The sequence below is a fragment of the Narcine bancroftii genome, chromosome 3 (assembly GCF_036971445.1).
Source record: "Narcine bancroftii isolate sNarBan1 chromosome 3, sNarBan1.hap1, whole genome shotgun sequence".
Taxonomy (NCBI): Eukaryota; Metazoa; Chordata; class Chondrichthyes; order Torpediniformes; family Narcinidae; genus Narcine; species Narcine bancroftii.
The window spans coordinates 140,598,032-140,619,188 of record NC_091471.1 but is presented as its reverse complement, the minus strand read 5'-3'; the positions used below and the strand labels follow the sequence as shown (position 1 = coordinate 140,619,188).

Sequence of the window (21,157 nt, the reverse complement as noted above, 5' to 3'; positions counted from 1 at the left end):
TTGAAATCGTGTGCTGACTGGTTCTTTTTCTACTGGACCCTGACCCAGTTAATTTCCCATTAATTCTTGGGACAAGGGGCCAATGGAAAAGGGTCTGTTGATGTAAAACACCAGTCAGACCAGCATTCCTCTGGTCTTGTAACACCTCGATCTGACTTCCACCTCTCCCTCAACCTTTGTAGGCCTGGTTTAACACTTTCGCCTTGGAAAGCAGAATATATCATAGTTAAGAATTTAGGTGTATTTCCCAGTTGAAGCATGCCCTCCACTTCATTGTTTGAGGATGGGACCATTGTGGGTCCCATCTCTCGCAAGAAGGACCTCAACTGAAGCAAGCAGTGGAAGATTCCATTTGACAGATTATATTTCTGTTTTAGTTGTTTTAGCCCTTCTTCATTAGCAACCTTCAATATGTTTAATTCCTTTCTCATGCCAAATATATTAAATTCTATTGTCCAAGTTCATGGGCAATAGTTCATTCTGGCACAGTGGTGCTTTTGGTGATATCCCCACTCATTTTCAAATACTCTCATTAATTTCATGCCAGATTTTAATCATATGTATTAGAATGGGGTTATCTGATTTTTAAAAATTATTAATTTGGCATTCCATTTGTAAATCAATTCTTTTGTTCCACCCTCTCTCATTTTATGTCATCCTGTTTGGATCCATGAGGGAGAGACCTCTTCTTCAAAAAAGGATGAGAAGAACCTTGCCTGGGCTGCTAAATAATATATTTTTTAAATCCAGTAATCTTAATCTTCCCAATTCCTATATCAGTTTCTCCATGGCGATCCTAGGCATTTTATTATTCCAAATAAATTGTCTTATATGACCATTAAGTCTCTTTAAAAAATGTTAGGCCAAGAAATCAGGAATGATTGAAAGAGGTAGTGAAGTCTCAGCATCACTTTCATTTTCACACAATTAACCCTTCCAATTACGGTGATAAACAGGTCTTTCCATATTTGTAAATCCTCTTGTCTTTCCAAGCAGTGGGAGAGAGTTAAATTTGTATAGATTTTGTAAGTTATTATCATCCATTATTCCAAAATATTTAATTCTATCCATTTTCCACATAAACCAACTTCCTTTATGATATCTTTCAGGGTCAAAATTTGTTAATGACATAATTTCACTTTTTTCCAAATTTATTTTGTTTCCTGAGACTCTCCCATATTTTTCCATTGTGGTCTGTAGTTTGGCCAAAAACTCAACCGGGACTGATACGTGTAGCAGCACATCATCTGCAAATAAATTGGTTTTATGCTCTTCCTGGCCAACTCTGAATACTTTAATATCCGGATCTCTCCTTAAAATTTCTGCTAATGGTTCAATCGCCAAAACAAAGAGGCCTGGAGACAGTGGGCACTCCTGTCTGCTGGATATACTCAAAGGAAACATCAATGACATTTGTCCATTGGTTTTAAATTTTGGCTTGTTGTTTATGGTAAAGAGTTTTTATCCAATCAATAAATGTTCAACCCATTCAAGATTTTTTTAATACTTTGAATAAGGATGGCTACTCTAGTCGATCAAATGCCTTTTCTGCATCTAACAATAATTATATTTGGATTTCTTAAGACTTAACCAAATATCTTTCTTTGGCTTGGCTTCGTGGACGAAGATTTATGGAGGGGTAATGTCCACGTCAGCTGCAGGCTCGTTTGTGGCTGACAAGTCCGATGTGGGACAGGCAGACACGGTTGCAGCAGTTGCAAGGGAAAATTTATTGGTTGGGGTTGGGTGTTGGGCTTTTCCTACTTTGTCTTTTGTCAGTGAGGTGGGCTCTGCGGTCTTCTTCAAAGGAGGTTGCTGCCTGCCGAACTGTGAGGCGCCGAGATGCACGGTTTGAGGTGATATCAGCCCACTGGCGGTGGTCAATGTGGCAGGCACCAAGAGATTTCTTTAGGCAGTCCTTGTACCTCTTCTTTGGTGCACCTCTGTCACGGTGGCCAGTGGAGAGCTCGCCATATAACACGATCTTGGGAAGGCGATGGTCCTCCATTCTGGAGACGTGACCTACCCAGCGCAGTTTGATCTTCAGCAGCGTGGATTCGATGCTGTCGGCCTCTGCCATCTCGAGTACTTCGATGTTAGGGATGAAGTCGCTCCAATGAATGTTGAGGATGGAGTGGAGACAACGCTGGTGGAAGCGTTCTAGGAGCCGTAGGTGATGCTGGTAGAGGACCCATGGTTCGGAGCCGAACAGGAGTGTGGGTATGACAACGGCTCTGTATATGCTTATCTTTGTGAGGTTTTTCAGTTGGTTGTTTTTCCAGACTCTTTTGTGTAGTCTTCCAAAGGCTCTATTTGCCTTGGCGAGTCTGTTGTCTATCTCGTTGTCGATCCTTGCATCCGATGAAATGGTGCAGCCGAGATAGGTAAACTGGTTGACCGTTTTGAGTTTTGTGAGCCAGATGGAGATGTGGGGAGGCTGGTAGTCATGGTGGGGAGCTGGCTGATGGAGGACCTCAGTTTTCTTCAGGCTGACTTCCAGGCCAAACATTTTGGCAGTTTCCGCAAAACAGGACGTCAAGCGCTGAAGAGCTGGCTCTGAATGGGCAACTAAAGCGGCATCGTCTGCAAAGAGTAGTTCACAGACAAGTTGCTCTTGTGTCTTAGCCAAATATATTATATTAAATAATCTCCTCAAATCTGTCGAGTGTCTTATACCAGGGTTGTTTATGTCAAGTAGATACATCAAACCAGATATGTCCATTACTTGCTGGAAAGGGTACATGTGTGAATGAGGGCAAAGTTGATTGTTGAACTACAGCTCAGTCGTCGTCGTTCTCCCGGTCATAGGCAAGTTGCTGAAAATTAATGATAGAGGAGATATGCAATGCACCTACATGCAATCGTGTCTGCCTGTCCCGCATCGGACTGGTCAGCCACAAACGAGCCTGCAGCTGACGTGGACTTTTTACCCCCTCCATAAATCTTCGTCCGCGAAGCCAAGCCAAAGAAAAACATGCAAGTATGTTTTTCTTCTCTTTGACATGTTGAACTGCGTTATGTAATCCAAATGACAGACTTCAAGTGGGGAGTACCTGTCCAGCTTGGAACAAAAAGCATAAATCAAAGGCTTGTGATCGGTGTAGATGGTGAATGTGCGGCCCATGAGTAGATGGCGACAATGTTTAACGGCAAGGTGAATGGCCAGCAGTTCACAACCAAGTGTGCTATACTTGGTCTCAGCAGGTTGGAGTCGCTTGGAGAAAAAGCCAAGCGTTTGCCAGGCACTATCTACAAGCTGTTGATTGGCTCCACCTACTCCGACATCCAATGGATCAACAATGAGACATAATGAAACGTCATGTCAAGGATGAACCAGAGTAGTCACGTTAGTCAGGTCGCTCTTAGCACAATGGAAGGCCGAAAACTCCACCTCATTGAGTGTGATGGATTGATTTTTCTTAGTCCTGTTCTTCAGCAGGTCCGTGAGTCGTTGGAGTTTGTGAGCACAGTGTGGGATGAACCGTCTGTAAAAATTGATCAGACCAAGAAACTCCCTCAGCTTAGTGAGCAACGAAGGAATGGAAAAATCACAGGTGACATTTACCTTGTCATCATGATGGCGAATCTTGTGTTGATCAACCAGAAAAATGCTTAACGATACTCCAAACTGACACTTGGCTGGGTTGGCAACTAAGACATATTCACATTAACACTCAAATTCGTCATCTGTAGAACTAGCCACTGGCAGATCATCTATGTAAATGAAGACAAACGGAAAGCTACAAACCACATCAACCATCAGCCTCTGAAATGTTTGTGCCGTATTTTGTAAACCAAATGGCTTACGTACCCACTCAAAAAGTCCAAAAGGAGTCAAGGTGGCTGTCTTCTGTATGTTAGCAGGCTCCACTGGGATTTGATGGTATGCCTGAATCAAATTGATCTTGGAGAAAATGCGACAACCACTAAGAGATTACAAAAAAATCCTGGAGATGTGGGATGGGGTACTGATCAGGCACAGTACAGGTATTAAGGGCACAGTAGTCTCCACATGTGGAGGGGAGACGATCAGTTGCTGTCAGACTATTGAATGATTCCCAGTTCCAACATATGATCAAATTCAGCCTTAGCAATCTGCTTACAATTGGGAATGAGTCGCCAAGGCCAAACCAAAATGGGCAGTCCACGTGTTTGTATATGATGGGTGACAGAGTGTTTGATCTCAGTATGCTTATAAATTGGGTGAGTAATATCCAAATACTCTTGAGGAAGGGCATCAAAACATTTTGTCAATGTCGTTGTCATAACAGACGTATTGCTGAACAGTGAGGCTGGTAGTGGAGATTGTTATGAAGAGGATGTAGACGACCACTACAAAAAAACACACACACACACACACACACACTGTGGCAGGTTAAGCTCACTCCTTTATTAGGGCTGGAAAGGCTGCTTTTATACTGTTCAAGTTTTTTGCTGATTGACTGAGTCAGTCATATGAATAATAGTGGGCGGGAACATCCATGCATATGAATGCCCTTCTTCCCCATCCTGTTTCTGCTGAGTTAGCTGGACAGCTTAACCAACGCCATTTAGGGTTGTTGGTCTGATGCTGCCCCAGCTTCTACCCCCGCCGTCCTGGGAGTCGCTTTAGCGATCTCTGTCCGAGTCTGCTGCTGCGCGATGTGCCGGTCCGATCTCTGCAATTGCGGGTTGCCACATGACACCCCGCCCCCCCCCCCCCTCCCAGAACTGGTGTTATAGTCTATAGTGTCTGTAGGTATATTCTCCAAAGTCTTTTGTGGTCTGCTTCTGCATCGAGGTATTGGTGTCTCCACGGGTTCTGCTGGGTTTGTGTGGGCAGGCTTGAGTTCATCTGAAGTGAAGACCTTTGGTTTACCATCAATGTCCAGCCATACGGCTTCTGCAGTGGTGAACGGTGGGGTCCTCTGCATACAAACACGTACTCACAGTCCTTGAGTTCTTTGGGGGTGTTGGACTTGGCTTGACCGTGTCTGGAGGGTGGGATTGGAGACAGGTTTCCAACCTTTTCGTGCAGCCTGTCCAGGAAGGTGGTTGTCTCCTCCTGCTGGCCTCTGGCCTGTGGAATGAAATCCCCTGGAACCATGAGTGGGGCTCTGTAGACAAGTTCAGCAGAGGATGCGTGGAGGTCTTCTTTCACTGCTGTTCGGATGCCTAGTAGTGCCCATGGTAGCTCGTCCACCCAGTTGGGGCCGTTGAGTCTGGTCATGAGGGCGGTCTTGGGGTGCCTGTGGAAACGCTTTACCATGCCAGGTGCAGTTGGCTTGCGGTTGGTATGCCGTCATATGGAGTAGCTGAGTGCCCCACAGGTTGGCAATGTCGGTCTACAAACTGGAGGTAAACTGTGCGCCTTGGTCAGAAGTGATGTGTTGTGGCAGTCCAAATCTTGCAATCCAGGATAAGAGGAGTGCTTTAGCACAGGACCTGGTGGATGTGTCGCCAGAGGGATTGCTTCTGGTCACCGGGTGAAGTGGTCAACCACTGAGAAACCCTGAGAGACTGGCAATGTCCACGTGAATGTGGTCAAACCTGTGTTCCATTGGCTCGAAAGGCTGTGGGGAGACCTTGGTGTGTCGCTGCACTTTGGCTGTTTGGCACTGCGTACATGCCTTGGCCCACCCCCCGGACTTGTTTGTGCAATCCACATACTTGCTGGCCACCAGCCGGACCACAGTCCTGATAGATGGGTGTGCCAGCCCGTGGATGGAGTCAAAAGCTCATGGCCTCCATGCCGTTGGGACAATAGGTTGAACCTGCCCAGTGGCCACGTCGCACAGGAGGGTGATAGTACCTGTGCTGACTGGAATATCCAGAAACTGAAGGTCTATGACAGCTGTCCTGTACCTCAGGATCTTGTCGTCCTGCTGCTATGCCTCTGCCAGTGCTGCGAAGTCCAGATTGTTGACCAGGGAGTGGATACTGTGTCTTGACAAGGCATCCATGACCACGTTGCCTTTGCCCGAGATGTGCTTGATGTTGGTGGTATACTTCGAGATGTGAGATAAATGTCTCTGCTGGGGAACTGACCAGGGATTGGAGGTTTTAGCCAGGGCAAAAATCATTGGTTTGTGGTCCGTGAAAGCCCATCCCTCAAGAAAGTACCGGAAGTGGCGGATGGCTAAGTACAGTGCCAGCAGCTCTCTATCGAATGCACTGTACTTTAGTTCGGGGAGCTGCAGATGTTTGCTGAAGAAAGCTAGTGGGTACCAGCTTACTTCAATCTGCTGCTCCAGGACTCAACCAATCACTGTTCCTGAGGCATTGACTGTGAGGACCATGGGTGCATCTGGTTTGGGGTGGGTCAGGAATGCAGCTTTAGCCAGGGCTTCTTTGGTTTCCATGAACGCATGTGCTGATTCGTCGTCCCAGGTTAGGTCCTTCTTGCCGGACATCAGGATGAACAGAGGTCGCTTCACTTGAGCAGCTGCTGGGATAAACCTGCAATAAAAGTTTTTCATCCGCACGAACTCCTGCAGACCTTTGGTTGTACTGGGATTTGGGAAGCTGCGGATAGCCTCTACTTTGTCAGGCAGTGGTGTGGCTCTGTCCTTTGTAATCCTGTGGCCCAGGAAGTCATTGGTGTTCAGGCCCAACTGGCATTTGGCCAGGTTGATGTGATGCCCATGGTCAGGATGTGATGTTTGATGCCATGTCGAGGCATCTCCGCTGTGAACTGAGGGGAAAGAATTGCCGGGAATCCTGCTAGCACCTTGGAGAACTCATCCTCCAAGCTGTGGATGGAGTCCAGGTGCATTGCCGGAAACCTAGTGCCCCTCAGTGCGATGGTCTGGTAGATCTCGGTATGGATGAGTAGCTTACCCTTAAGGTCCACTAAGAGGCTGTGGGCTTGTAGGAAATCTGCTCCAAGGAGTGGTTGTTCCACTGTGGCCAGCGTGAACTCCCACGAGAAGTGACTGCCCCCGAACTGCAGCTCTGCCCTATGAGTGCCATAGGTCCATATACTGCTGTTGTTGGCAGCCCTCAATATGGGTCCTGCTAGCCTGCGCCTAGTGTCCAACCCTGTCGGGGATATCACACTGGCCTCTGCTCCTGTATCCACCAGGAAGCGTCTGCCAGACAGACGGTCCCAGATGTACAGGAGGCTCTCTTGGTGGCCAGCTGTCGTGGCCATCAGCGACAGCTGGCCTTGTTGTTTCCCTGGAACTCACAGGGGGACTAGCATCAGCGGGCCTTGGTGCCCCATCTCCGGTGGTAGAAGCACCATCTTTCTCTGGACTCACTCCTGCCTCTTGTCTGCTGTTCCTTGCTTGGGATTGCTCTAGTATGATTACGGGACTTCTTTACAAGCCCCACGGTAGCCAAGCACTTCTGTTTCTGCTTCCACAGAATGTCTGCCCATGCTTCAACTTTCTGGGGGTCGGTGAAATCCGCATCCGCCAGGAGCAGTTGAATGTCTTCAGGCATCTGTTTCAGGAATGCCTGCTCGAACATGATGCCGGCTGCTCATCTCCTTGGAAGGCCAGCATCTCATTGATGAGTGCCGATGGGGATCTGTCTCCAAGCCCATCCAAGAGGAGTAAATGTGCTCCTCGCTCTCGCTGCGAGTCCGAAAGTCTCGGTAAGTGCCTTCCGATGGTGGCCTGTGGATAAAGTTGGCCACTCTGTCTGCAGTCTGCGGATCCAGGGCGCTGGCCACATGGTAGTACCGGGTAGTCTCTGCTGTGATGCCCCGAATCTGGTACTGAGCCTCTGCCTGGTCAAACCACACACTGGGTTGAACTGTCTAGAAGGTCAGGAGCTTCAGGCTGACTGCACTGACTGCTGTTTTATTCTCCATCTATTTATTCCTTCTAAACCGGTCACCAATTGTAGCCGACCGCTACAAAGAAACACACACATCAGTGTGGCAGGTTTAAGTCATTCCTTTATTAGGGCTAGAAAGGCTGCTTTTATACTGTTCAAGTTCCCTCCATTTTTGCTGATTGACTGAATCATCCATATGAATAACAATAGCGGGTGGGAACATACATGCATGTGAATCCCCTTTTTCCCCAGCCTGTTTCTGCTGAGTTAGCTGGGCATCTTGACCAACACCATTTTAGGGCTGTTGGTCTGATGCTGTCCCAGCTTCTACCCCCACTGGTTCCTTGTCCTGGGAGTCGCTTTAGTGATATCTGTCCACGTCTGCTGCCGCGTGATGTGCCAGCCTGATCTCCGCAATTGCGGGCCACCACAAGGGATAGTTTATGCCATTTAATAGATTAAAGGAAAAGTTTGGGATTACGTCAAATACATTATTTGCATATTATCAAATACATACTTGGTTATTAGATAATTTAGGGTGTGAGATGAAACTACCTAAATGATCTAAGTTTGAATTTTTATTGATTGATGGAGTTAAAAAAAGGTTTTATTTCAGAAACGTATGACTTATTGCAACACAAGATGACTAAATCTGACTTGTTTAAGATGAAAAAAAATGGGAGAACAACTTATCTATTCCAATATCTCAGGAAGAATGGATGACTTTTGTGAAGATAGTTTGACTAAATTAACTAACGTGAGATACAGTTTAGTTCATTATAATTTTTTACACCAATTGTATTTAACTCCTGAAAAGTTAAAAAGATATGGTTTTAGTTCTTCAGATGTATGTTTTAGATGTGGAAAAGAAATAGGTAATTTTTGACACTCGATTTGGCTTTGTGTAAAGGTGAACCCTTTTTGGTGTAGGATTATGGAGTTTTGTAAGGCTTATTCAAATTTAAACTAGTATTTGACCTGCTATAATTTTATTGGGATATACCACAACATTGACTTTGGGTTTAAAACTAGACAAATTTCAAATGGCATTTATTCGGTTAGGATTAGCAGTTGCCAGGAAATCTATGGTGATATTGAATTGAGATTGTGTATTCCTTTGGAAAAGATAACTTATAATTTGTGTAATAATTATTTTTTTCTCTGTTAAAATGTGGAATCCGGATTTGAAATGTATGGGTTTAGAAATATGGTTTTTGTCAGTTGAGATTGGCATCATCCGTGGCATCAAATTATTGATAAATATATACTTTAGCTCCATTTGTATTCTTTTCTGGGGGTAGATGGGGGGGTGATGTTGGGAGGGAGGGGGTATATAGGGAGAAAAAAATTGTAATATTTTATTGCTTATTTGTATTTTATTTTTTGTTCAATAAATAAAGTTTATTAAAAAAATTGTGGTGTTTGACATCCACCAATAGTCCATACTGTTAGGTCTGCTTTGTTCATGAATGAGTGAGACAAACACCAGGCTGAGTCGAAATCAGGGTTCTTTGTTCTTTATTACCGGATTGTAACACTTGCGACTAAACATGTTAGTCGGAGAATGCATTCTGCCGTTATCAGCAAAATGGTGATTTTTTATACCCTTGGATATGTGCTTAGAACATCATCATATCATTACTTGTCCAATGACTAAAACTGTTGCTATCCTTTCCCTGCTAGCTTCCTGCCTCTCAATCCATCAATGTCTCTCTTATCTTGTAAGTACAAGGATGCATTCACATCTTGTTACTGCCCCGTACATTCCCATCTCATGATGTTTTACCTAACAGGAGTACAAGGACACCTCCCCTTCTTGTTACAGCCTTGTACAGGGTAACTCCCTACACATTCCCATCTCATGATGTTTTACCTTACAATACTCAACGTAAGTAATCAGCTCTGATGATGGATGTGGGTACATCGGCAATGATAAAAACCCACTTAAAAAGATGCTGCAGACCATGATTAGGTGTGAGTGATCTTTCTCCATGTGTAGAAATGGGTGATTTATTGGCAGCTAGTTGTTGAACAATTGTGGAAGTACCAAGGATATTAGATGTAGATGGTGGGAGAACACTAATTTCTGCTCCAGTATCTACTAGAAAATCAATGCCCTGGTGTTTGTCTGTAATGTAAAATAGTGGACAACTGTGCAGCTGTGCACTAGAAGACTTGTTGCCCCTAGTCTCTGGCTTGAGCACTTCCTGCTGTTTAGCTCAAGAGCAGGGCAGCACATAATGTTGAGCCTTGTCACCCAATCTCCAGTGATATCAGCATTCGGTGCTGGCATGCAATGGTGTATGGTTGCAGTTCTGCCCCCGATGTAAACAATTCTCCCCTTTCGGACTGTCACTGTGTCACTGATCCGCGGTGATGTGGCAAGCGAGCGGCTGAACATTGTGGATGAGTTGATCAACAGAACACCACAGTTCTGTCATTTCTAATTGCTGTATGGAAGGAGGATCAGGATCACTGACTATTGCAGCGACCTGCCCAGCATAGCCACCTCTAAGATTTTGTAAGCAAAATGTCTACAGCCTCCAATGTTGATGCCAGGATAAGACGAACATTATAAGGGAGCTGCTGTAAAAATAATTGTTTTGGATGTTGTTCTCCAGCTTGCTGTCTCCTAACAGCTGATACATTCGCCAAAGAAATTGAGATGGCTTCAAGATAAGAAGGCAGTGTAAACGTGCTCTTCTGAGGCGCTAGTGTACCTGATCAACGTGGCTTTAAGCTTGTTATAATTGTCTACGATTGGCAGAGACTCGTTCAAGCTGTACATGCCCACACTCTCTAGGTGTAGACTACATGGCGCTTGCCAAAGCTTAGCACCAGGATGATGAACTCCCAATTTAAGGAGTCACAAGCCTGCAACTCAAGGATGTAGTCTTTGGGCTGCAAGGTACCACTCTCCTGTGCAATGTTTCCACAGGTCAGCCTTACCGTATCGTCCCTGCTGCATGGAGATGTTGCATTTTTGATGTTATTCACAATCTGTCCCACCCCTCCATTTGAGCAACGGTCCACCTGATAGCTGACAAGTTTGTATGGCATGGCTCAAAAAATTAGGTCACATACTGGGCAAAGTGGTGCACGAACTGCCAATCTGCATAGTCACATGAAGGCGCCGCTTCAGCATTTCTAGCCACTGCAGCACAGATTTGACCACACGCATGTTAACATTATCAGCCTGCTTCCAGTGTCACGCGAGCTAGGTACTTGTTAATGGTCATAGACAGATTCACTAGGTGGCCGGAGGCAGTTCTTATGATGGACTCATCAACCAATTTATGTGCCAGAGCTTTTATTTCTGCCTGGGTATTTCGGTTCGGCCTACCCATACACATCACCTTTGACAGAGGCCCATAGTTTACCTCTGCTCTTGGGACATTTTATCGTGTCTGTTGGAAATGCAGCTTCCCCATATGACAACCTAGCACCCGCAGTTGAATGGCCTGGTGGAGCGGTTCCGGAGGCACATGAAGGATGCACTGATGGCATGCCTCCAGGGACCTGATTGGGCGGATGAACTTCTTTAAGATCCTTCTTAAGTCTTAGGCAGACTGCAGGAGTGGCTTGGAAATTTGGGCCCAGTTCCAACATCAAGGCATGGACCAACGACATCCTTCATCCCTAAGGAACTCCAGGACTGTGAATTTGTGTTCATGCATAGAGGTGCACATGGGCCACCCTTACAGAGGCCGTATGAGAGCCCCTTGTTGCTATGAAACAACCGTACAACTTGTGTTCTGGACATTGGGGGGGGGGGGCCATCAAGAAACATTTCCAATTGACTGACTAAAGCCAGCTCATCTCAATCTTGATCAGCCCTTGCTACGACACCCGAAGAGAAGGTACGGACAACTGCCCAAGAACAGTGGACAGGAATGGCATCAGAGGTTTAGCCTCCTATCACTGGTTCTGGGGGGGAGGGCATGTAGCGGCTCACTGGATACTTAATCAAATCGGCTCAGGAGGGTCCAATTGACATCATGACATTGTAATGAGATTATGTAATTTGGAATGCGTGGGGTTTTCAAAAGCTGTGTGTGAATGTTTGACAAAACAACTGAATTTCAGCTCAACTACGTCTGATCATTTTCTCGTTCTTCATTTTGCACTGTGACACAGTTGCTACAGTTGGCTTATGTTGATTGCCATGCGGCTCAATAAATGGGTCGTTTTGGAATTGGAATCGTCTGGGCAAGCACAAAATGATCCTTCTGATGTGGGACGAGTTACTTGCTCTCCAATACCCAGTCTCTGACTCTCCTTGTATATCTCTTATCTAACTGAGTTTCTGGTAACAGTAAAGGTGGAAGGTTGATTCTTATGGGAGATAGCTATTCTTTGTCCTTTGTAGCATTAATATTGCTTGTCCATTATCAGCTCATCTCTGAATGTTATCAAGGCCTTGCTGGGTTTGAACTGCCCTTAAAAATTCCTATATAATGTATTGGAGCTGGGATGACTAATCTTTAACATTTAATTGATTCATTTTTTCCAGGGAACCTTAACAATTTAGTCAATTGCTGTCTTAATAGGTCCATATTCCAAGAGCTGCATTGAGGTCTGGCACTGAGTAGCCCAAGAACAAAAATCAACCTGAATGTCAATGGGTACGATAGAGCAAAAATGTGGTTTTACTAGCACAATAAGCAACTCATTTCATAATGTAGTTGATAACTGAGAGCAGCCAGATTTACAGGTAATTGGACAGATAGCTTTTTGTTCACATTGTGTTGCGATGAGATTCCAGAAAACTTGATAAACATTTTAGCATTTTTTATTATTGCACTAAATTAGTTTTATTCAAGAAAGTTTTACAGACAGCACAAAATCCAGTTCTTTCAATTAATAAACTATTTAACACTCTGCCTTCATTATTCCAATAAAACACATTTTCAGATTGCATTGAATGTAACTAACTTGATATATTCAGCTTTGAGGGTAGTTTTCTGGTAAAAATTTTTTTTGCACTCTTGTAATTTTAATGAAAATTGCTGAAATGCTCTGCTGAAATCCTCACTGATAAAATTAGTAAAAGATGCATATTGCAAACACATCAGAGGATGAGACTGAGCCACAGCATACTTATTAGGTTTGACTACAACTTGTCTGAAGATTTATTAAATATAGTCGGCCTCTCTGTAAGAGTAAAGAATCTTTAACATAGACTTACAAGAGGAGAAAGAAAACTTATAGACTTGCAAGTATTATTCCTCTTTACAGGACTGCAATGAAACATGCTTTTCTCTATTAAAAAGGAAGAATCTAGTTCTTTTCTGAGTGTTTTTTGAAATAACTTGACCATCTACTTAAATGAAAGGCTGCCTGAGGAAATGATGAATTTATAAATTTATTTTCTTCTACATGTTGTTAATTGTGTTAAATTTTTTATCTGTACTTTTCACTGAAATTACAAAATTGTTACTACATGTTGCTAATTGTTATTAGTTACTATTTAAAGGTGAAGGTGTTACATTCTGCTTTTTAAATATTTACGTTTTCCATACATGTATTTATATCAAAATACCAAGTGTAATAGTCATATAACCATATCTAATCCATTATACATGATGGTTTATATTGTAGTTACTTGTGGGTTGTACAAACATTGAGTTTAATTGTTTAACAATTCGGTTCAAGCATTAAGTTTAATAATTCAAAAGTTCAGTTCAAATGTCATTAACCACGGTCGAAAACACGAGTTGACCTGCCGACTTAGAGAGAGGAAAAGCAAATACCCAGCCTCGCATTTCCAGTTGACCTCCCAATCTATCACTCGCCAGGCACCTGCTCCCGCAAAAGCCCAAACCTCCAAATGACAGTTCGAGAACTAAGTGGTTTGATTTGCCACATGTCACCCCCCCCCCACCAGAATCAGAGTATTGGAGGTGATTAGGTTGTCGAATTGAGGGTGAGTTTGGTTGTGATGGTGGACACCCACTGCAGTGGGGTTGTGCCTCGACACTGATTGAATAATGTCTGAGTGAGCTAGCTTGAGACGGTCAGATGATGGGTTGGGAGAAGCAGACTGGTAGTGCGAGGCTGGGCAGTTGCTTTTTCTTCTGAATCTGAGGCTGAAGAAAGAAAGAAAAAAGGAAGAAAGAAAAGAGATTAGTAAGGAAGGAAAGAAGAATTCTAGCCACTATGGTGCTTGCAGGAGCTGAAAGAAATCATTGCTGCCACATTGAAGCTCGTTAACGACTTTTTTTTCAAATTCAGCGCACCCGCTTAAGGGCAGCATGAGCTCTGTCACCTGGTGCATTGTGACATCATAATCGCTGCCCAGGATGCACGCTGGAAGGAATGCTGGAGTCAGAGAGAAACCTCTGATGACACCATTTCCCCATGGCTGCCCCGCAACGTGGCGATACAAGTGGGGCCAGTTCACCAAGTGGATGTGCGCCACCACACAACCCCCCCCCCCCCCCCCAGAACTGGCTATGCGTCCTGTCACTTTGGTGGCTGGCCCTGGCGCTTGTGCGCGGCCGTCTGCACCGGCTGTGATGTCTAAATGAGCAGCTTTTAAGTGGTCCACAGTAAACAGTTCTTCCCTGCCCCCCACATCTAAAGTAAAAGTCCTACCCGACTGCCGGACAACCTTGTACAGCCCCTCGTATGGGCGCTGCAGTGGGGCCCTCTGTGGTCCTTTCCGGATGAACACAAATTGCACCATATTCAGATCTTTTAGTCGATGGGATGGTCAGGTGCCGTGATGTGATGGTTATGGAGGTCTGCGAGCCGCTCACCTTCGTTGTGCATTGTCTTGGCCTCCGGGCTGAAGAATTCACCTGGTAGGGAGAGTGGCGCACCGTAAACCATTTCTGCTGACGAGGCTTGCAGGTCCTCCTTCGGCGCTGTCCTAATCCCAAGGGTGGCAACTCGTCCACCCAGTCGGGGTCGGAAAATCTTGCCATCAGAGAGGACTGTAGGTGGTAGGCTGTGGTGTGGTGCAGTATTACCTCTAAAAGCCTTGCCAGCTGCGATCATAGTGCAGAGGTAAATTGGGCACCTCTGTCGCTCGTGATGTGCACTGGCACGCCGAAACAAGCGATCCACTGGCTGACCAGGGCTCTAGCACACGTCTCCGCTGACGCCTCACAGACCAGGATGGCTTCTGGCCACCTGGTTGCTCTGTCCACTATGGTAAACCAGTACTGCGACTCCCTGGACACTGGCAAGGGGCCCATGACATCCATGTGGATATGCTGGAACTTCCACGTTGATGAGTCAAAATGTTGAATAGGGGCCAGCGTGTGCCTGTGGATTCTAGACGTCTGGCACCTGATGCAGTTGCGGGTTACCGCTGCCACCTTCTTCTTGCGGCCATGCCAGATGAATTGCTGTGCCACCATATGCACGGTAGTTTTTTCTGAGGGGTAGGAAAGATCGTGGATAGAGTTGATGACCCTTGCCCTCCACTCCTGTGGGACTACTGATTGCGGTGAGTTGGTGGAGGTGTCACAGAGCAGCGGCTGGCGGAGTCAGGAAGCTGGATATCGTTGAGCTGGAGACCTGAAATGGTGGTCTGGAGAGCTTGAGTTTTGGTGTCGTACTGCTGGGCCTGCACTAGTTGCGCGTAGTCGAGGCCGGGAGCTAGCGTGCTGATGTTCGAGCAGGAGAGCACATCTGTGACCACATTGCCCACCGAGGCCGGATGGATATCTGTTGTGAATTCAGACACGTAGGACAAGTGGCGCTGTTGCCTGGCTGACCATGGGTCATTGGCCATAGCCAGTGCTTGGGTGAGGGGCTTGTGATTGGTTAAAAACAGTGAAAGTTCTGCCCTCCAAGAAGTATCGGAAATGGCAGATGGCCAGGTACAGCACCAGGAGCTCCCAGTCGAATATACTGTATTTCAGCTCCGGCAGCCACAACTGCTTACTGAAAAAGGCCAGGGGCGCCACTGCCCGTCCAGCCAATGTTTCAGTACTCCCCTGACAGCCGAGGTGGAAACGTTGACCGAGAATGCCAAGTGCGCTTCCGGAAGCAGGTACACCAACAAATTTGCCTCTGCGAGGGCCTGTTTCATTGCAGTGAAGGACTTGTCCACCTCCTCCGACCAGGCCAGGATCTTCTCTTTCGTTGCGATCAGCGCGAAAAGAGGGTGCTTGTTGCGGGCAGTGTTGGGGATGAATTTCTGGTAAAAATTTACCATTCCCACAAATTCCTGCAGGCTGCCACTTTCTCCAATGCTGGAGGTGCCCCAGATGCTGAGATGGTGTGTGCCAGGAACTGCAATGTTTGTTTCCCAAACTGGTATTTGGCCTTGTTGATCATGAGGCCAAATTCTGCCAGCCGGGCGAATAGGGTACGGAGATGGGCCTTGTGCTCTTTGCAGCTGTGGCTGGCTACCAGGATGTCATCAAGGTAGATAAAAAAGTTCAGATCCCTACCCACTGCACCTATGAGGCACTGGAATGTCTGGACCACGTTCTTCAACGAGATGTGATGGAAAACTCCATGGCGAGGGGAGGCGACATCGAAGCATGGGTCCAGGATGGCAGGGAACTCACTGAGGATCTCAGCAAACTTGTCTGTGGCGGTGGCTACTGTGGCGATTTTGGTTCTGTCATTGTTCGGCATGCCCTGGAGCACCGAGCAAAAGGTGCAGGCGTTGAGCAGCCTCCTGCCCCTCGTGCACTAGCAGACCTAAACCCTTAGGAAGTCAGCCCCTAACAGCGCAGTGCCCACTGAGGCCAGGACGAACCTCCAAGTGAACTTTTCATCCTTGATCTGTATCTGTGCCCTACGGGTGCCACAGGTCTTGATTACAGAACCATTGGCAGCCCGCAGGGTTGGACTGGGGGTCCAGGTGCAACTTTTCAGTGGTGTAGGTGGGAAGGCGCTCTGCTTGGCCCGTGTCCACCAGGAACCGGCGACCCGTTGACTTGTCAGCGATGTAAAGGTCACTGTTCATGTGGCTAACCGTTGCAGCCATCAACGGCAGTTGGCCTGGCCGTTTCCCTGGAAGTTGCAGGGCTGGTGGCACTTGTGGGCTTTCACTCCCCAGTGCTGGTGATAAAAGCACCATGTTGACTGGGTTTCCTCCAGCTTGTGTTTGGGGGTATCCTGTGAACGGCGGGGCCCCGGCTTGGAGACTTGGCCGAGGGCTGCCTCGTTCTCCTGTTTTGCGTGCCAGAGGGCATCTTCCTTGGCTGCGGCCTTGCTGGGGTCGGAAAGTTGGGTATCTTCTGGCATCTGTTCAAGGAATATCTGGCGGAAGAGGAAACACGACTCATGATCCTCGGCCAGGGCCAGCATTTCATCCATGAGGGCTGAGGGGCTGTGATTACCCCAACCCATACAGGTGTAAGACCCTAGAAGCACGCTGTTGGGGAGTGAGGCCAAACTTTCCCAGGAGTAGATTTTTGAGGGTGGTATACTTGTCCACAGCTGGTGGCCGGTGAATGATTTAGTCCACCCTCGCCGCCGTGTTCTGGTCCAGCGAGCCCACGACGTGGTAAAATTTTGTGGCATCAGCTGAGATGTTGCAGAGGTGGAATTGTGCCTCCGCCTGCCCGAACCACGTTCATGGGCAATGAGGCCATCCTTATGAATTAAAGCATAACAATTAATAAACTAATATAATAATATTCAGACACAGACTGAAAAATTATTTCAAAGAACAAAACAGATATTATGAATTAGGTGAAAGGGCTCATAAAGTTTTAGCATGACAATTGAAAGCAGAACAGACATCTAGAGTGATTAATAGAGTTTTAAAAAAATTTGGGGCTTATTGCATATAAACCACAAGTAATAAATTATGTATTTAAGGAATTTGAGTTTAGTATTTATGGCAAGGGAAATTAGTGAAGTAGTGTGTACATTACAAAATAATAAATTTACAGAAGATGGATTTCCAGTGTAGAGTTTTATAAGGAATTTAAGGATATTTTAATATCCCAATCTTTGGAGGTATACCAAAGATATCGATTTAATGAAATGTTAATTGTTAATTTTATTAACAATTTTATTATTAAATGTTGATTATAAAATATTGGCTAAAATGTCAGCAAATAAACTGGTAAAATATTTACTGAAGTTAATACATATGGATCAAATTGGATTTTTAAAGATCGGTAATCTGCAGATAATATAGCAAGATTGATTAGTTTAATACATTTAGTTCAGAAGAGGGGAGATTTGAGTGTTGCCATGGCTTTAGATGCTGAAAAGGCATTTATATAAGAAACCTAGTGCGAAGGTAGTGACTAATGGTCTGATTTCAACATCTTTTGATTTAACTAGATCAAGTAGACAAGGTTGTTCAATGTCACCAGTTATTTGTTTTAGAAATAGATCCTTTGGGGGATGTGGCAAGATGGCATAGAAGGAAGACGTGTGTTCCACCTCTCCCCACCTGGATCATTAAATACCCGGTTTTTTAATAGTCTATAAGAGATTAAAAATAAGATTTACAGTTATTTAAATAACAGTGCTTTATGATTTTTGAAAAAGCCTAAACCTCAGCTTCAGAAAAAACTACCATATAAAAGTGCGGAAGAATTGAGACCTACCTGTATTGCTGAATCCACGGATTTGTCGTTGGGAGTCTCCAAGCCTCAGAGGACTCCAGCCTGTTCGTTTTTGACTCCGGCACCGATCCTGCATCCGCAAGATGGCGCCGGCACATCGGTGAGTGCGGCCATTGCCAACCCGTGTCCATGTGAAGTCGTGCGTGTGGGCGGCACAGCTGATAAGGGGACCCGCGACCTCGCTGGGAGGCCCGTTGGCACTCAGGGTAGCATCAGAAGACGCCTCTGCACATCCAACGGCTTTGCCTAGTCTGCGTGTGGCATCGCGAGCCTGGGAGCTGTTGGACAAAATCAGTGCTGTAGGGGAGCTTAAGCACCAGCGTCCCGGCGGCAGGTGTCCAGATCCTCAGCCATTCAGTTAACGGAACTGTGCTGACTGAGGAAGAAGAGGAACTTGCCTATTGGAATACGTCAAGGAGGAGGAGTTTGCTGTTAAAGTGGGTGAATCTCAAAAAGTGGAACTGTAATCTGGACTGGATTCAGTGTTTACTGTTCAAGGGATTTCTGATCAAATTCAGCAAATGCATAATATGTCAAAACAAATATCAACACAAATGAGTCAAGGATTTATGGAGATTGAATAAAAATGAATACTTTGTGTGATGAAATGTCAACTGTGAAGCAGGAAATGACTAGTTAAAAGTGATATTAATAAATGTATACAATCAGTAGATACCGTGCAAGATAATTTTAAGAAAATTGAAACAGCTTTTTCTGAGTGTCAAACTCAGGTGGAACGAAATAGAGAAAAAATGGAAAAAGTGGAAGGCTCTTTTGTAGATTGGGGGATTCAGAAAAGAGATTTAATGAAGAAGTTTGATTCGTTGGAAAATCAAAGTTGGAGGAATAATGTGAAAATAAGTTGGATATGAAAGGTGCTGGCCCTATAAAATTTTTAAAGCACTGGATCCCAGAGGTGCTGGGTAAAGAGTCTTTCCCTGAAGGTTTGGAAGTGGATAGGGCTCATAGGGCTTTGAGAAGAAGATCACTTCCAGGACAAACACCGAGAGCAGTTTTGATTCATTGTTTAAAATATCAAGATCGTGAAATGATTCTATGCATGGCAGTATAGAATGCAAGACAGAATCGATCTCCATTAATGGTTCAACATAATAGGGTGTTCTTTTATGCTGATTTAAGTCAGAAGGTTATTAGAAGATGACGAGAATTTAATACGGCTGAAGATATTTTGTGGCGAAAAGGTTACAAGTTTGCTTTTTGTTATCCAATTTTGAAGATTTTCTATGGTAATTTTCAATCTCAGTTTTTTGAGAATGATCATGATGCCTTGGTTTTGCTAATTCTTTGCCTGAATTGTGAAGAAATGGATCTCCTCCTCCATTATTCTCCTAAGAGGAGAGTGAATGGAAATGGACATGGGAATGGAAAGCATGGAAAGAATGGAAGGAAAGAAGAGTTGATACAGAGTCTTCTTGATGTTGAAGATCCGGAGCAGTCATTGGGCTTGGAATCATTGGGTTGAATATGTGGACTATTTTTGATTGTGTTTGATTAAATAATCAATATGTATCTGGCTGGGGGTGGGGGGGGGGGTGTGGATGACACTGAAAACTTTGATAGTCATCTGCCACTAGTGGGTTTACCACACCCAGTTTTTTAGGGTATTACTACCTTTGTATTTTTTTGTTTTGTTGTTGTTTTGTTATTTTTACTTTATTTTAATTTTTTTGAAGGAGTTATTTTTCTGGAAGAATTGTAGAGGGGAGCATTATTTTACAGTGTATTACATTAGTAGTAAAAAAATGTCTCAATTGAACTTTGCAACTTTTAATGTGCAGGGGTTAAATAATCCAATCAAGAGTAAGAGAATGTTGGCCTATATATTAAAAAAAATGAAAATTGATATTGCTTTTTTTAACAAGAAACACATTTGACTGAGGAAGAACATTTGAAATTGAAAAGGGAATTGGGTTGGTCATGTTTTTGCTTCTTTTAATTCTAAGGCAGGGGAGTAGCGATTTTGATCCATAAAAATTTACCCTTTGAATTGGAAATTCAATAGGGTGTTAAGAGTGAATTGTAAAATTTTTGCTGATTTTGTTGAATCTTTATACCCCTAATATAGATGATGTGTGGTTTATCTCAGAAGCTTTTTTATTGTTAACTTAAACTAATGAAAATGTTTTAGTTGGTGGTGATTTTAATTGTGTTCTCAACCCTTTATTGGATAGAAACCCAAAGAGTATAAGGAAATCAAAGATGGCAACACAAATTAATGTGTTAATGAAAGAATTAAATTTGGTGGATATTTGGAGTAAAGTTAACCCTACAGAGAAGGATTTTTCTTTTTATTCTTCGAGACATGATTCGTTTTCTCGAATTGATTTATTTTTGGTATCAGCGCATTTACAAAGTAGAGTATTACAAGCTGAATATAAAAGTAGAGTTACATCAGATCATTCATTATTACTTTTTTCTTGTGAAAGTTCAGAGGTAGTGCGTCCATCGTTTCGATGGAGGTTTAATGCAATGTTATTGAAAAAACTGGAGTTTGTTACTTTTGTTAAAGAGCAGATTTCTTTATTTCTGTCTGAAAACGGAAAGTCCCCAGGGGATGATGGATTCCCTGTGGAATTTTATAAATTTTTTAATGATGATTTATTTAAAGAATTTGAAGAGGTGTTGAATTTGGAGAGGTCTGAAGATCAGAAGTTACTGGAATCATGTTCGAATGCTTTAATAACTGTTATTCCGAAAAAAGATAGAGATCCATTGAAAGTGTCTTTGTATAGACCTATTTCGTTATTAAATGTGGATTATAAAATTATAGTGAAAGTATTAGCTAATAGACTTGCTAAATATTTCTTTCTTTTAATCAA

General features: G+C 44.4%; 1 protein-coding gene across 1 annotated transcript in view; it reads right to left on the bottom strand.

Annotated features, from left to right (window-relative positions):
- The window catches only part of LOC138757616 (heat shock 70 kDa protein 4L-like), an 84,250-nt gene extending 65,577 nt beyond the window's left edge, over positions 1-18,673 (bottom strand). Inside the window, exon 1 of the mRNA XM_069925247.1 lies at positions 18,300-18,673. Within this exon, the coding sequence (XP_069781348.1) occupies positions 18,300-18,448 (149 nt within the window). The 5' untranslated portion in view covers positions 18,449-18,673. The remainder of the gene's footprint in view (positions 1-18,299) is intronic.
- Between the last annotated feature and the right edge of the window lie 2,484 nt (positions 18,674-21,157).